This window comes from Sparus aurata, chromosome 9, assembly GCF_900880675.1.
Source record: "Sparus aurata chromosome 9, fSpaAur1.1, whole genome shotgun sequence".
In the NCBI taxonomy this organism is placed as follows: Eukaryota; Metazoa; Chordata; class Actinopteri; order Spariformes; family Sparidae; genus Sparus; species Sparus aurata.
In genome coordinates, this window is record NC_044195.1 from 19,728,151 (window position 1) to 19,746,383 (window position 18,233).

Below are 18,233 nucleotides of genomic sequence, written 5' to 3' on the forward strand. Positions count from 1 at the left end.
CTTCTCTAAAACTACTTAGTGCCCCTTTAAGTAACGTTTATGTTGCAGTTTTGAATTCATGTTACAAGACGTATAAAAACGAGCCACATTTTTCACACAGTACCAAGTCAGTATGTATCCATGAGCAGACTTGAACAAGACTTTGGTCAGAATTAAACAAACAATAACAATAACAGCCGTTAGATGAGGTGTGTATCCTCGGTAACTTCTCAGGAAGTTTTTTGTGTCACTTTGCTCTTCACATCACTCTAATTCGCCGTATACTCTAATCGCATGCGGAGCTGGCCCACTTCTCGCACGTTCTCAGATAGCAGCGCGAGTGTTTTTGCATATAAAAAAAATGATTCAAGATCTCAACATGATACTGGCTATATATAAATGATAAGGCTTGTCTGCAGAATATGAACCCCACATCCCACAGCTCTCCCAGCCTGTGCGCGAGATGAAAGCGGGCCCTGTCTCTGTGAAATGCCTTGGCAGCTCTGTTTCTGCCAGCAAAACCGGCTTTTGCGAACTTTCAGGTGGCATGGGAAAATATAGTCATAAATAAAATATAGAGCCCTGAATAATGTAGGGGGGAGCATTGTGATTGACACGAGGGTGAGAGCACGTGATTATGCCTCCGCGCCGTGTGACTTGAATTACAGGCAAATCAAAACATTAGTCTGAATGTGGCGCTCAACCCGTTCACACTCGCCTGCTACAACATATTTTGATCGGTGCCTGTAACAACAAACGGCGAGCGAGATGCCGGATGAAATGTTTCCTCAAAGATTACACTTTAATTGAATCGTGTGGCCCTGTTTAATTAAAACACTGCCGAAGCTGCGTGGGGCGAGAGGATAAAAATACAACATCATGTCAGGAGTCAAACGAGTTCATGGAAGTATATTCTCACACACAGGCGCAGACAGTTGTTTGTGCTTTAATGCGATCAAATCAAACATGTACGGGTAGTTGTGCAGTATTAGAGTAGCTGCCACCCTTTGCTCCAGACCCATGTGGTTAATAAGGAGCCATGCTTCCTCTATTGTTCTACTAGGAAGGAAGAACAGATCAATGATTCCCAGCACTCGTCTGTACTGTAGCTGCGGGAGGGAGGCTGCAGCAGGCATCACCAGGCTGCAGCTCCTCCGTGTGCTGAGTGCTGAGCAGCGGGCTGTGCTCTCTCCTCCCGCCCTCCTTTCCTACCTCCCCCTCCTCTCTCTCTCTCTCTCTCTCTCTCTCGCTCTCCCCCCCCCCCCCCCCCTTTCATGTGTGTGGAGCTGATCTGTCTGCAGCCTGAGGCGAGTGCAAGTTAACAAATGTACAGAGCGCATGTGAAGGCTCATTTGCATAAATCTGTAGATGTGGCCACATTTCCTTAAATGGATTCCTTTGTGTTTTTAATTGTTCACTGTTTATGTCCCTCGTGCATGTGGAATTCTTTCAGCGCTGACTAATGATGAGGATGGCTATATTTGACAATTAACGTTCTTTATTTGCATAAATTGCTCATCTGATCTTTACCGCAGAGAAGTATTTTTTTCAGGCGGATTTGTCTCCAGCATGCAGCAATTGCAGGCCGGTTGCAAATCAGGCATACATTATATATTTTTTTGATTCAGCATACTGTTGTAGCGTAAAGGTGCACGGTGTAGATTTGGAGTAGACAATTTAAAAAAACAATTCAAATAATTACGTTAAAAGTGCTATATGTAAGAATTGGTTGCCTGTCAGATTCACACTCAAATCAAATAGGGGGCAGCGTATCACCAGAGTAACTGCTAACTGCTGCTAACTGTAGCTGTCGTAAGCTAATTTGCTCATTTAGCCGTGCAGCAAGTGGTCCAGACAGGGAGTTAACCCACCAGGAGACTGTTATTGTTTGCACCAATATCATGGGAGCTTCGGGCCAGGACGAGCTGCAGCTACCTGGTCAGCATGCTAACTTTAGTAGATATTTTTGCAACATAAAACAAAGACATTGTAATGTCTTAACACTTATTTATTCACATTCTGCTAGTAATTTTTTTTTAACTTTTCAACTAAAATTCATTCATATTGCCCCTTTAATGAGAATATGATACAAACTCAGAAATATTTATCTTTTATAACTGGATAAACAAGCTGTTCTCAGAGGAATATAAGGTCCCAGAACCCTGTTTGAAGCTAGAGAGGTGGCAGGGTCCACTACATATAAACAAAGTAAAACAGTATGAAACTGTGTTGTCCTTTAAGGTCAGTTTGTTTATTCAGTCCCCTCAGCAATGGAAACAAAGAGAGTTTGTTTATTTATTTTGTTTGGACATTAAATATCAGTTAATGAAGATCTTCTTTTTCTGATTTGAATTTCTTCCCCAAAACTACATAGTGCGCCTTTAATTGCATTTAGATTTCTGGCACATGACTGAAGGATCTTTGTCTGTTTATCCAATGCGTCAATTTAAATCTAGTGTGTGGTCAGCAACGTGTTCGCAAAATGCCTGTTTATTGTGCTAAACCTAAACACGATGGCAGCGCATACAGATTAAGGCGCCCGCTGAAAAACACGTTCGACTGTGGCCTTGTGTGTGTTTGTGTTTCTCTCGGTGGCAGGGATCCTCCGCTGACATCATCTGTAGCTGTATAATCATCCAGGCCACAGCCTCTCCTCAGGGGAGTCCAGCTGAGACCAAGCCTCTTCCTCCATATCTATCTATTTATCTCCCCCCCCCCCTCTCTCTCTCTCTCTCTCTCTCTCTGTCTCTCTCTCTCTGCTGAGTTTTCTCCCACTCTCGTTCAAGGTTGCCGCGTATGGCAGCGTGTGACATCAGTGATGGATGGGTTTGAGCACAGACTGGCTGCATGCGTGGCCCAGGATCTTTTGTGGTTTCGGGGTTGGTCTTTTGGTTCTGCTGGAATGCACCCTCAGTCGCTCAGATGGGGTCTGCCGCAATGAAAAAATAAATCAAATTGTTTCTCACATTTAAAAAAAAAAGAAGAAAGAATTAATAAAATGATCTGCCAAGCCATCTGTGCTGTATAAATGTGTGCTTCATCACTGTGGAAACACTAGTAGTCTGTGAGGCGACCGGCCATATTGAATGGCATAGGCGTTTGGCAGACGCAGAACAAGGAAGCAAATCCGCAATCTATATCAATCTGTACCCACCCAACCCCACCCCTGCTCTGTCAAGCATACACATTTGGCTGTCACTCAATAAGCCTGATCCTGCTGGAGGAACTGCGTCGTCTAAAAAAAATATATTTAGATGCAAATAATTAGTTAATACATATGTGAAAAACTAATTAGTGATTTATGTATATTTACCTTCTGTATTTCACCTACTGTGACACAGACGTACTGGATGTCAGTGTTGCTGTTTAGATATACACACTATAAAACACTGACAGGTGAAGTAGATAACATTGATCATCTCCTCACAATGCAACATTTCTGCTGCGAAACCCAAGATCCTGGCGCTCATGTGGGTGTTCTTTGACACGTACCGACCGCATAAATCCCCAGCCCTCATATCAAAACCACTGACATCAATAAGCCACGAGGATACGGTGTAGTGATGTGGCTGATTTGGGTCTCTGCGGGTTGTGGGAAGGGGCCTTGGATTCTCAGTCAGGGACTGGTTGGCACTTTGAGCTCTATGCAGAGATGAGAGACTGAAGTCGACTTGAGTCACTGTTTCGCTGATTTCATACTTGACCTAACAGGAAAAAAATGACTTGACTATCGACTTAGACTTGGAACTGAGTGACCTGACTTGAGACACGATGGCTTGAAAGCCTAAATTAATTTAATATGTTCAGTTTATCGTTTGTTTTAATCTGGCTAGTGTTTCATTGTTTAAAAGTGATGAGGAGGGAATATCTCCCATGATCCCGTGCAGTGAGCAATTTTTGATGGATGGAACGAACTAAAGCCGAAGCACAGCCACTATCGCTATCGGCTAATTAGTGTGGAATTGCTAGATGTGTTAGCAAATTCTTCATGTGATGTAAGTCCATTCTCGTTGTGTTTTTGGTCTTCACCAGCTCAAAATATCTGGGTCGTCTGCTCACCTTTCTCCATTATTAACTTGTTTACTTTGACTTCTCTGCTGTTTTCTTGCTTTTCAAAGTATATTAGCAGCAAGCAGTATTCAACAGAATTAATCTCAATCTTCATCTAAACACTTCCACGATCTGAGTATGTTTGCTGGAAATAGCAGCCTACGGGCTTAAAGGAGGAAGATCACCGTCCGAGTCCAGCCAGGTAATGAGCTTTAAGAAGCTTGAAGCTACAGAGTTGGATGTGTTCTCAAAATATCAAAGCAGTACTGGTACAAAACTGAAATGTACCATGTCTTTATTGGACAGTCTGTTCCTGGAACCACAGTCTTTATTGCAATGAGGGTGCAGGTCATCATCGATCATTGTCTTGTGTGACCTGTTGGTCATGGACTTAAACTTCTCTACCCAAGATGTGTCTGCCTTTGCAGTATATTGATGTTTTGTGACATTGCACTACTGTCTCTAATATCTAGGTGCCTGTTAGCCAGTATGTAGTTTTAGTCAGACATTATAACTACATGACCTTTTATGGATCTCTTTTCCAGTGGATGTCCATCATTTCCAGGATGGTTTGTTTTCACTTTGCTTTTTACATTTTGGGCTGATTAATACAGGGACATTTGTAATTATATAAATTATCTTTATTTGTTAGCTCTAAACATGTACCCCCACCCCTATATAATCATGCGGATCATGCATAGGGAATGCAAGATAAGGGTATTTTTTAGCTAATGATAACTGAAAAGCTAACATGTAATATATGCAGCCTTGAGGGTGAGGAAGGCTCAGTGTGTAGTGTACAAGGATGGATGATTTAATATTCCATAGCTCTAAAAGAATAGTTCTGTTTGTTGATGTTCACTTGTGATTTGTTGAAGTGTTATGCCATTTCACCCAGTTTTGTATTGTTACGCCAAATGAATGTGAAAGGTTCACTGAAAAAGACTTATATTATCATCTTATTAATAGATGCTAATGTACATTTCCCAATACCAGGCTGATAAATATTTTGTGCATCAATAAAATATGATCACAAAAAAGTGATCTATGACACACGTTGGGTTGTAGCACAGATTACTTTTATCTACTCGCTCTCGATGGCCTTGGAAATGCAGACTTGGCGCACTACAGTTCCAATTCTCAATGATGGGCGGAGGCATTATGATGTGTACGCCGCTGCTTCATAGTTTAGCTGATGGAGACCCTTGGCCTTTGACTTGAGGCTATATAAGTTAAAGAGCCTGCCATCTGTTCTGTTCTGAATGCTATATCCACCAACAGTGAGATAGCTATATTGGATGTTACGAAGGTGATAAGCAGGGTGGATAAAGTGATTCATCCTTGGGTCTCTCGGGTCTGATTCATGACGCTGCTGCTAAACTGTCATGCTCTCATGAGGCCAGACAGTTCAGAGTCCTAGATGTTTTGGTTATGGTTGTTTTTTTTTTTTTACACCTTTAAACTCAACTTATGCACTCCCTCTAAAGGTCTTGTAACACTAATGCTGTGCAAAGGACCCTGGGAAGAGCGATCAGAGAAGGGTTGTCGATGAGACAGGTCTTGTGTCATAGCTGAGACAAAAGGCGAGCGCTCCTCCGCTTCCACTTTGGTCACGCTCTGTACAACAAGACGCAAACAGACAAACAGGGTCAATCAACCTGTGTTTCATAATCTTCAAAAACAAACTACATTATTTGATGTGGGAAACAACAAGCCCTGCTATATTTGCTTATATGTTTTTGACAACCTGACTCTATGTCATTAAAAACATACTTCAACCTAAGCCAGTTACCTTTCATCCGTCACAGTGGGAGCTGGGCCGATCTTTTGCATATGACCTCAGTACGGCTACACAAATGATGAATTTTAAACCCTTCTCTTTGTTTATTTTTCTGCCAGCTGTCTTCAATTTCCTCCATTGAAATAGGAAAAGCCTTTTGAAAGTCAGAGCAAATATAGGTCACCATCGCTGGCCCAATGGTGTAACAAATGCCATCTCTCCGGCTTATGTTTTGCATTTTATGCAACAGGGCAGCAGCCCATATGTGTGGTGAATCATTAAAGGGATGCAGATGGGGTCATCTAATAACACATTTCATGAAAGGTTCAGGAGAGGAAGGGATCAGGAGAAGAGCCAGGTTAAAACAATGAATATATTGTATATTATTACAGTACATTCAGTTTATTCATTCATGGAAACAAAGAGAGTGTGTTTATTTAGCTTGTTAAGGCATAAAATCTTTCTCCTCTGATTGAAATGTCTCAGCATGTCTCATTTAAGGGTTTTTTTGGTTGAACAAACAGTCAATATCTGTATGTCTACAGTTTAAATTCACGAGATGGCAAATGTATGCAGAACAATAACCGCATTTTTTTGTTTACAGTTGTATATCTAGAAACCGATATATCGCTGCAACTCCTACCCATTCCGTAATATGCAAATTTGAATACAGATGTTGCTCCAACTAAAGTAGAGACAGTGACTTTGCTTTAAACCCTTGCCACGCAGCCTAGAACTAGACCCCACAGATCAAACAGACCTATTTTTATGTCGTTGGTAATCATTTTTATTACAGGGCCTAGTGGAGACACACACACACACACACACACACACACACACACACACACACACACACACACACATACACACACACATCAACTGTGACATGGACAACAGCTCTGTCATTTATACATTATGATGATGAAGATATCAGCTTTCTCATCAGTCCAGTTAGGTGAGATACAGCAGCATTTATCTACAGCAGGTGGTACAGTAATCCAGACCATTTCAGTAACTGTGCAGTACATGTGTATTGTGTCAGAGATACATACAGAGGGTAAACAAAATAAATGATTACATTTTCTTCCTAACTGCGTCGGACCAAATAAGTGTTTCCGTTATTGTGTCCACTCTCTGCTCATGTCGAAACGCGTATCTCGTTGCTGCAGTTGTGTTAGTGTGCCTGCTCGTTCTAAGGTGTCTGTGATTCAGCCGTAAACAGCCAGCTGTAATCTCTGAGTGCTCAGCAGAGTCTGTCAGAGGACAGTCAGCACACTTCCCCTGGCTTCCTGCGTGCACACTGCGCACTGTAAAGGAGCCATTTCAGAGCACAACATCACTATTAGAAGGGATCTAAACCCTTAAATAATACACTGTCCCCACTACAACTGCTCCTCCTAAATGTACACAGTCCAGGGTAACCTCTAATTGTTGCTAAGAGTGATTCAGATCTGTGATTATCTCTGAAGGTACAAGACCAAATGAACTCAAGGCTGCATGCTAATGTATCTTAGACTGTGGCTGGATGATGTTATGTAGTACACAAGAGAGAGACGGTATGTGCAGTGTGCACAACAGGGATGGAGGAGGAGTGCAGTGAGGACACTGGTGAGGATGCAGAACATTGCAGGGTCGAATGACTGTTATTTTCTTCAAGCTGCATCAAAGGAACGACTCGAGATTGTCGGATGAATGTTCACTTTTGTAGACGATATAGTGATAATTAAATCCATTAGAGAGCCATGAAAAAGAATGTAGACGTGAGGATTTAAGTGAATGCTTGGTAGTAATGTTATTTTAATATGTTAGAGTTGCAACAATCAATCGATTAGTTGTCAACTAACAAATTTATAGCTTTTTTTTTGTTATCTAATTGATTCTTATTCATTCCAGCTTCTTAAATATGAAATGTGCTTCTTTACTTTATGACGGTAAACTGAATGTCTTTGGACAAAACAACAAGAAATTTGAGGCTTTGGAAAACGTTAATATTTTTTAACATTTTCTAATATTGCTAATCAGTTAAAGGAACAGTTCACCCGGAAATGAACATTCAGTCGTTACCTGCTCACCCCCATGTTGATGGAAGGTCAGGGGAAGTTTCGTAGTCCACATTTCAAGGCACAACAGCACTGCAGTTCTCCTGAACGACTTTTAAAAGATAAACAACTGGAAAAAACAAACATAAAATGGCTCCATGCAGCTCATTTGGCATAACTGTAAAAAAGACAACACCCATGATGAATGGTCAATCAGGCTTTTCTACCTCGGACAAGGTCTGTGCTAACGCTTTTAGCTCAGGAGCTACAGCGAAAATTTTAGCTTTAAAAAGGGTGCAAATGGAATCTCTGGGCTTCTAGGACTGAAGCTCTTGTATGTGTTTTTTGAGTTTTACCTTTTCAAACAAGTCCCCATCTACTTCAATTGTTTAGGAGAGTGCTGCAACGCTGTTTTGTTTGAAGGACCAGAATTGTTTTGTGCACGACGAAACTTCCCCCGACTTTCCATCCACATAGGGCTGAGTAGATAATGGCTGAATTTTCATTTGTAGGTGAACTGACATGAACAGACAAATAGATCAACAATGAAATAATTATTATTTGCAGCCTTGCACTCTTGCAATTCTTACCCACTGTGCTGAATGCTGCTCAGACGCAGTCATTTGTTTTTTAAAGGCTGTAATGCTGAAGCCTGGAGGCTTAGTGCTATCCTGTGCGAGGAAGTGCTGGAGCGTTTATGTTGACATACAGTCCAATTGAGTGCAAGAATGATATAATGGCTCTCTGACTAAACAGGCCGAGGCTCCACTAACTCTTCTGCAGAACTTCCTGGCATAGGAAGTGCTGGGAGCACATTTACCTCCGAGCTGACAAATCTTATTTCCTCGTGGATGAGACAGTTGATATTTTTCTTGTCAGCCTCGTCCAGCTTTCTGATTCTCCTGCTTAATTTTTCTGGGCGCAGGCGAGTTTGCAGCTGGATGTTTTCTCTGTTTTTTGCCAGCATTTTTTATACGAACACGGTGTCACGTTCTGTGATTCCATTTGATTTATCCTGGATTCTGAGCTTTTATTTTGTAGGTTTTTTTTTTTCTTCTCTCTTGATGCTCCTATTATGTTGTTCTTGGCATCAGATGTTTCCCCTTTTTCCTTCTCCCCCCCTAACTACTCTCTCTTACTCCACCTCTTCCTCATTCTCCCCTCCTCTTTACTATTCCCCCTCCTCTCTCTGCATCCCCCCCACACTTATCCATTTCTCCAACATTCTGTCTTCTTCCCTCTTCCTGACCCCCCCCCAGTACCTCCTCCCGTACCTCCTCCTCCTCCTCCTCCTCCCCCATCCTCGCCCTCCTCCCCTTCCCCAGCTCATGTTGGTAAAAATATCTGCAGACAGCAGGAGCAGAGGCACGCCTGACTCCCTCTCTCTCTTTCCCTCTCTCAGACATCCCACCCATGTGATCTCGCAGGCTGCCTCTGCTCTGCTCCACTCTGCTCCAGTCAGGCTCCTGCTTTTCAGCCGGCTGCAGCTAATGAGCCTTTGTGTGGCCAAAGAGAGAGAAACAGACAGAGAGAGAGAGAGAGAAACGAGCACAGTGACAGACAGAGAGTTGAAGTGAGAAAGACAGTAGTCCTGTAACAATAAAAGCATATGGTGCCGACAGTGCTGAGAGTCCTGATCCGGAGAATTACAGGTTTCTCTCTCTCTCTCTCACGCTCCTGCACCTTTCTTTTTTTTCTTCTTTTTTATCCCCCCACACATGCCCCTTGGAGCTCAGGGGTCGCTGCAAGTCAGTAGACTGGAATAAAATGGGAACCTCTTCATTCATCATGTTTTTTTTTTTCTCTTTTGAATAGCCACATTTATGATTGTGCGCCTGTGCTGCTGTGAGGAGAGGTGAAAGGAGTCACAGACTCGCCAGTGGATACAGGTCAGTTGTTCCTGTGAGGGCCGGCGCACGCACGCACACACACACACACACACACACACACACACACACACACACACACACACATACATTTGATGCACACGCACACAGAGAAGTGTAGTCTGGTCATTGTGGGACTCGTGTGTCATGACTTGTTCCAGATGCCATAGGCTTCATGGCATCACTCGGTATGAGTGTTCTGAGCGCTGTGTTGCCACATCGATTCACTGTGATTGCTGGAACCTTGTGAATGACGAGCGGGGGGGGGAAATAATTCAGAATGTAAGTGTGCTGCTGTTGATTAAGGACAGGACTTTGTCTTCCACAGCTGATGAGAGGCAAACACAGGGAGGGGCATTCCAAGCTGGCTTTTGCTGCATTATTTTCTCTGGGATTTTCTCCCTTGTACCATAGTGTGTGCTGCCCGGCCGTGATTAGTGGTAAGGCAACAGTGGAGACAAAGAGAGAGCTGTTGGAGAGAAGCAACAATCTCTGGTTTTTATTTAGCCACAAAGAGAGAGGTTCACCCAAGATTACCCAGAGCTCCGTGGTTAATGATGTCACCCAGTGTCAAGATTTTAACTTTTCATGCCGTCATAAGAACATGGAAATGAACCAGTGCAGAGAGGACGTGTGATAAATGTTCAGACGTCGTTTAAGTTGCTCTGACACTGATGCTTTACTGCGGAGAACCTCTCCATACAGTATGTAACACTGGAGACACTGTCGTATGCGAGAGCCCTAGTTGTTGAGAGAGTACATTAGAATCTCCATGGAAACCATTTTTGGCATCAAAGCCCTGTGCAGCATCAGCTGAGGGCTAAGCATACAAATAGGTTTCCAACAATGGTATCTAATTAGGACCCTCGCTAGGAAATGGACTGAAATTGCACAGGTCGTTTTCTGGTGGAAATTTCCACTCCTGTTGGCCAACAGATGAAGTGAAACAGATAATCCAGTTTCTTTGCTGCTCAATATTTTTTAGATCTTGCAAGACTAATTCAATATTTTAGTGCAGGATTAGTTCATTAGTTAAAGGAGACACATTATGCTCATTGTCAGGTTCATCGTTTTATTTTGGGTAACTACTAGAATAGGTTTACATCCATTAAAGGGGCACTATGTAGTTTTGGGGAAGAAATTCAAACACAGAATTGTATTATTTACAATATTAATGAGGCAATAATACAAACTCAGAAAAATAGATTTTTCTATAACTGAATAAACAAGCTGTTCTCAGAGGAACATAAAGTCCCCAGGACACTGTTTTAAGCTAGACAGGTGGCAGGGTCCGCCACATATAAACAAAGTAAAGCACTATGAAACTGTGTTGTTCTTTAAGGTCAGTTTGTTTATTCGGTTTATTCAGTCATGAAAAGGAAGACAGATTGTTTATTTATTTATTTTTAGGCGTTAAAAATTCTAATGATTAGAATTTCTTGTTCATGTTGCACCTTTATTATCAGCACAAAAATGTTGCTTTCCTGTCAATCTGAAATATCTCTTGCTCGGCGCAGATTTCGCCTCCAAAAGAATTCTCTCTGAAAACGACATGGTTTCCCTGACGGACTGCTCTCTCCTCCGCTCTCTCCCTCGCCCAGATGGAGGATGCCTCACATTCCTCAGTTGTAGGTAGAGTTGTTGACTCTGGAGGGTCTCCAAATGCTGGTGGTGCCATGTCACCGCACTGAACAAGCACAGCCTCCTGGGAACAATGACCCTCTCGCTGGCAGCGCCAGTCCTCTCTGGGTCACACCTCTTTTTCTCTCAGGCAGCATTTGCATCTGTAATGACTCGATAGCGGAGCCCAGATGAAACACTGTGGCTGTCTGTGAATGGAACTCCCCCACAGGCTGCTCTGGCTGATAGACAGAGCGGGGACTGGGCGAAGGAGATGCATGCTGTCTTTACTGATTCCAGCTTCCAAGAAAGAAAGGCAGCGAGGGAAAAGCTGCCAGTCATAGCAAGCCTCGCTGTGCTACAGCAGCGCTGTAGTGTTACTGGGTTTATTTTGAAATGTGACATGACGTTCCAGCTAGTCCTGCAACATTACAATCATTATTACACTTTGAGGAATAATGGAAGGATATATCAAAAGGGGGTAAATGCTGTAATTAAAATTCCATATTGTTTGACAGATAGAACCGAAAGTTATTAGAGGCTGATCCAGTGTAAAGCTGATTAGTTTTAGTGTAGCTGACTGATGAGCTTGTTCTTGTTTATTTGTCTAATTGCTTCATCAGTCAAAGGGAGTTAATGGCCCCTCTCATTTGACATTGAAGGGCTCCATAACAGCCTCTGTATGAAGAGATGGAGCCACAAACATTTACAATGACTTTACTGAAGCGTAGGGCTGCACAGTTAAAGGGGCAATATGTAAGAATTTTAGTCGAAATGTACAAACATTAACTAAAATGATCAGCACAATGTGAAGAATTGGATGTCTGTTGGGTATTGCAACGATATCTACATCCTGGTCCCTGAGCTCCCAGTCCAAACCACTAGCTGCATAGCTGACTGTGCTAACTAGTTAATGGCAGCTACAGTTAGCAGCAGTAAGCGGTTATTCTGTTGATATCCTGACCCTAATTTGCTTTGAAAATGCTATGAATTAGACAGGTGGCCAATCCTTATATATTGCACCTTTGATCGAAATATTTGTAAAACTGCAGTATGACCGAGTGAAATATCCAGATCGCAGAGGCTGCTTATTTTTGGGAGAAGATTAAAGGTGCGCTTTTTGGGGAATAATAATCTGTATTGATTGATTTTCATGTCTCAACAAACTGTCTTTGTTTTCATGACTGAATATAAAAAGAGGATTACAATATTTTAAGACACATCAGTATTGACTGTAGCAGATTAAAAGCTACATTATGATATAGATTTTTTAATTGCTCTTTGGTGACCATGCATGGAACAATATGCCAATCTAATGTCACAATCATCCTGTCCGACATCACTGCGGTTCACAATACTATCCTGGAAACCATCAAAATATGTTCTTGAAACTTTTAAAAGTGCGATATGTCAAATTCCTAGGATGCAGAATATAACCAGAGTAACCGCTAGCTGACGCTAACTGTAGCGGCCCTTAACTAGCTCAGCTAGCAGTGCCCCTAGCTTTTTAGACTGGAAGCTCAGGGTCGAGGGGAGGGTAACTGTTCACACCGCTAGCAGAGGGGGTTTTGGCTGCGACAGGCTGTGGCTAGCTGGTTAGCATGCTAGCTTCAGTAGATATCTCCGCAAAGCACAATAGACTTCCTGTCAAAACTGCTATTTATTCACATTCTGTTGATCATTTTAGTTACATTTTGAATGTTTTCAACAGAAATTCTAAAATATTGCCCTTTTGAAATTACACTAAAACATACTGGGATCACTTTAAGCTTCATTCGGAAACAAATACTTTTATTGCATTACACATAGGACACCAAAGAATCTTACATAGGTAATGATGAATCATGATGTGATGCACAAATAAAGGATGAATAAATGGTGGTAAACACATCTCCCTGTCATTTTCCATAGTATTCAACATATTTTTGGGGGGGATACAATGTGCAAGTCATGCCCTCAGCAGCAGCAAAAGGCTTAGGCAGTTAAAAATACATTTGTAAACCAATAAAAGGTCTGAACGTCAGCAAGCTAGACATCTTTTTTCAAGCCATTCATGTGATATCCTCACAGGAATGACGACAATAATCCCAATAATTAAATTTCACCATGATCAATCTGAGTGTTCTTTAGCACGATCCGCCATAAAATCTTTTTTCATCCCATCCCTAGCAGTGACTGTAGCTTCGTTCAATTCATTCATTTTCTGTAGGAAGCTTCTGACCGAACAGAAGCTCATAGCAGACACACATATAACATGCAGTAATATACACTTAAATCCAGTGGATGTTGTTTTTAAAAGCAAATAAATGCAATCACATAATTTTTGTACATGTTTTCACCCTGACCAGAAGCAGTGTTGCTCCAGTCTGTTTTCTTCCAGCCTCTCAATCAAACACAGCAGAATGAACTTCCTGTAAAGCAGAAGTAGTATGTAATTAGCAGCTTTCTCCTCCCATCTCCGCTCCTTTGTGCCGAGGTGATCAATCGCTCAGGGAGCCCCTGGGAGCCGGGATAGCGGCAGGAGTGGCTGTATGTGTGTGTGTGTGTGTGTGTGTGTGTGTGTGAGGGGAGGAGGGGAGGGGGGAGGGTTAGGGAGTCTGGGTCTCATTGCTAATTGAGTGTACTGAGGATTATGAAGGCCCTAAACTGGATATTAAATAATGTCTGGCCCCTCTGCTGTCTTTGGATTTCAGGTGCAGATGCGGCGGGCCATGAGCGGAATACTGAAGAGGAAATTTGAGGAGGTGGAAGCCTCCTCCTCCCCGTGCTCTTCCTTGCGGGAGTCTGATGATGAGGTCTCCTGCAGTGAGAGCGGGGATAGCAGTGACAGTGTCAACCCCTCCGCCTCGGGCCCTTTCACCCGTGAGTTCCTGCGCCTTTTATATTTCATCCACCCTCCTCGGTGTGGCTAACGTGCGCTATTGACAGTAAGATTGATGTCATCATTCCATCTTGAGTAAAACAAAGCTGAAGCACTGAGAGGGGTTTTTCTAATCAAGACAAGAATAACAGGCGGAGACCGGCAGATTTTTCTGTAGCGTACAATCAGTGCAGGTCAAAGAAAACAGATCTGCACGTCTGTTGATAACGTGAATTTACAGTCAAGACTGTGCAGAGGAGAGGAGGCTGAGCGATGTCGAGAGTCTAACACTGTAATAAAGGAGAAGGATGTGCAGGCAGCCTCCCTCATTAGGAACAGCGTCAGTGTAAAGGCCGAGACAGAAGAATGAGCCGATGCAGGCTTAAGCTGTGAGTGTGCAACACTGTTGGCACTGTACATGTAAATGAACCACTCTCTAAGAACACTGAATTATTGTCTTAAGATGGAGAAAATCATATTTGGATTAACAACAACAACAAGACATAACCTCAAAATTACATATGGTCCTTGGTGGGGGAAGCTTAGGACACTATTATTTTAATTACTGATAGATATGTAGATTATTTTCTCAATCAATCAATTAACCACTCATTCTATAAAATGTCTAGTGGTGGGAAATGCCCGTCACATTTTCCTCAAGCCTAAGGTCTTTAAATGTTGAGATTTGTCCGACCCACCTTAAAAATATTCAATTTATAATCATTCAAAAGCAGAGAGAAGCAACACGTCTTCGCATTAAGGACGACAAAACCATCAGATGTTCTTTGCTCGATTACTCAGATGACGAAACAATATTCAAAACAGTTGGAGATGTTGTTTTAATCGTCTCATTTGTAAAGTGTTTTCTTATATTTTACTTTTTATGAAAAGGTGCCATACAAGTAAAGATTTTTACAAATGCTTCGAGCATGCTCTGCTGCTGAGAGATTCCACAGTTCTTAGACAACACCTCAGCTCACACTTGACTTTGTATTAAAGAATTCAGTCTGAATGGAAGATAAGCCAGCCAGAAAGACGAGTCTCCTCAGCGGGGTTGAAAAGGACACCGAAGTCATGACTAATAAATAACACGGCGCACGTGTGTGAATCTTAATATGAAAAAAGATGAGACAGGCCGTGAATGAAATAGATAACACAGTTGTTAGCTTATTAATCTTTCAGGGGGGGATTATGAAAGCGTCCGGATACTCTGTGCCCAAAAAAATCTCAATAATACAAATTCTCGTAAAGGAGCAAAGAGAGGGGCCACGTTTGCACAAGCGTGTGTAGTTTTTGGGCACATACACTGAATGTGCGTTTTGATGATTTCATTACAATGTTATTTGTGTGTGTGAATGACACGCAGATGGGTGACAGGGCCCCCCTCCCTGCAGCCAGACATAAGTAGGGTGCTGACTCCCCCAGAGGGCTGAGAGTGGCCTCTGTGTCAGCTGCAGCTGCTGGTGGAGAAACAAGCAAACGAGGGAGCTAGTGCAACGTGAAGACGCCTCTCCTCTGAAGTGACATGTGAATGTACAGTTATTGACTGCTTCGGCAGAGAGATGAAACAATTAAGTTCTGATTGGTTTGACACCCCACACTGTTGTGTTGGAGGGAGGAGAGAGAGAAAAAAACAAACATCTGTAGTGTGTTTGTTTTGTCTGAAATCTCAGAATTTTTTTTCCTGCTAGCTTTCTCAAAAAAAAAAAAAAAAAAAAAGAGGCTGTTTACATAGACCTTAACATCTGTTCCGCTGTTTTGACACCTAAAAAAACAGGCTGATAGCTGTTTGCATTTCTTAATGAAGCTCGTCTCGTGCTCGGGTCTGACAGCTCTGCATCTGCAGAAGAAGCGCATTGTCCCTCTTGCGTGGTGTGGCTAGCTGTCTGAACCAGATGGTTTCTATTTGTCCTGTCTGTCTGATACGGGGGTGAATGCTGGGAACGCTGCTTCCGTGAACCAGCGCTCTTCATCTCCGGGCCAGGCAGGGGATTATTTATGCTCCGCCGTTGCCCTCCTCTCTGCCCCTCCCTCTCGTAAGAGCGCTCCTTAAAAAGACACACCGAGGACTCGCATGCAGAGCTGTGATGAAATCCTTCCCTACAAATCTGAGCTAAGATATGTAGAGGGAGCTCGCTGCAAAGCTGGCAAGGAAAGAATTCCTCATATTCCAGGCGTTTGAGGACAATACTTTCTGCTAGCGTGTCCCACATTTTGCCATAAAGACGTCACTTATCTTAACAGGCTTTACATGGCTATGAAACAGTTGTACTCCAACATGAAAGAACATATAAATGATACGAATAACATGTTCTTGACTTAATTCTCTCCACAATGGACTAAAGAATTGTCAAAACAGTTTACAACCAACATGACATGTGAAGAAAAAGAGTTTACATGCCATGGTTCCCTCTTTTCCCTTCGCAGCTGACTCAATCTTGAAGAGAGAGAAGCGCCTGAGGACACGAAGGGTGCATTTTGAGAATGTGACAGTGTACTACTTCAGCCGGCGGCAGGGCTTCACCAGCGTGCCCAGCCAGGGAGGCAGCACGCTGGGCATGTCCAACAGGCACAGCTGGATCAGGCAGTACTCCCTGGGTGAATTTGCCCTGGAGCAGGAGAGGATCCACAGAGACATGCTCCGAGATCATCTGAAGGAGGAGAAACTCAACTCAATCAAACTCAAGGTAGATAATCTGTGAAGGATTGCATAACCATCGCCTTTTAACAGATACCAGTAGTAGGAATTCTAAAGGAATTTGGCCTGAAAGATTTGGTTTTCTTTAAAAATGTGTTTCCCTCTTGTATTCAGCTGACTAAAAACGGCACCGTGGAGTCTGAAGAGGCCCACACGCTCACGGTGGAGGACATCTCCGACGATGACATCGATCTGGACAACACAGAGGTAGACGAGTACTTCTTCCTGCAGCCTCTTACCACTAAAAAGCGAAGGGCACTGCTGCGCTCCTCCGGGGTGAAGAAGATAGACGTGGAAGAGAAACACGAACTGAGAGCTATCCGGATGTCCAGAGAGGACTGCGGCTGTGATTGCCGTGTCTTCTGTGACCCGGAGACCTGTGCCTGCAGCATCGCAGGGATCAAGTGCCAGGTAAATCCCATGACGTGCATTTGTTTCAATTTTATCCTCTGGGCTGTAAACAGAAAAACAGACTGTACATTTAAAGAGAAGGATTAATGACTGATACAGTATATTAAAGGGGATCCATTATACTTATTTCTAGCTCTGTATTTTGTATTCTGGGGAAAAGAACTGTTTTAGCTCCTGTCTATTTCATGCCTCCCTCCCCAAAAGCCAACTCTAATTGACCAAACTTCTAGAGGCCTACTACGGACAAAGACCGTATTTGCCCGACTGCAATTTTCCTAACATAATGATCAGGGTGGGAAGCTCAGACATTATCATTTCACCACTTCCTGATTGATATTTTATGAAGAGAACTATAAGAAGTATAAGGAGTTTCCTGATTGGAAGATGGCTTTACTTGCCAGTCAAGCAGCTTAAGTTAGCTAGTTAACTCAGTTAGCCGTAGTCTGGATTCTGCAAAGCCTAGGCATTCAGAGCACCAAAGGGATGCTGGTAACTTATGCAATAAGTAAAGATATCTGTCCATCAGGAAACTTACTTACAGAAAAATTACTGAGAGCTCAGACAGAGCAGCTTGACCCTAACCCTGCTGTAAATCGCCTCCATACAAATAGTTATAGTTGTTAATGCAGTTGAAACAACAACAACAAAAGGGTCGGACAGCAGGTTGTGCCAGGGGTGTGGCTAAGGGCAGTGCCTGGAAAGTTATGTCATCACAACCTTACAGAAGTCCCAACTTCTCATTTAAAGACACAGTTACTGAATACGAGCTATGTGGACGTCTCCCAAGATTAGGCGTTTTGATACTTTCACAGTGTCTTAATAGCACCTAGACCTGCTTTATAATCAAAACGACATGAGAATCTCACTTTGTACAACATGGGAAAGAGTTTCATACCTTTGTCATCCAATG

The 18,233-nt window shown here is 42.8% G+C and overlaps 1 protein-coding gene across 2 annotated transcripts in view; it reads left to right on the forward strand.

Annotated features, from left to right (window-relative positions):
- csrnp3 (cysteine-serine-rich nuclear protein 3) overlaps positions 1-18,233 on the forward strand; it is a 29,400-nt gene that overhangs the window by 7,346 nt on the left and 3,821 nt on the right. Inside the window, exons 3-6 of one of the 2 annotated variants that reach the window (XM_030429464.1) lie at positions 9,664-9,737; positions 14,048-14,216; positions 16,642-16,901; positions 17,027-17,323. In XM_030429464.1, coding sequence (XP_030285324.1) covers positions 14,054-14,216; positions 16,642-16,901; positions 17,027-17,323 — 720 coding nt within the window. In that variant the 5' untranslated portion in view covers positions 9,664-9,737; positions 14,048-14,053. The remainder of the gene's footprint in view (positions 1-9,663; positions 9,738-14,047; positions 14,217-16,641; positions 16,902-17,026; positions 17,324-18,233) is intronic. The other variant, XM_030429465.1, reaches the window with a different exon arrangement.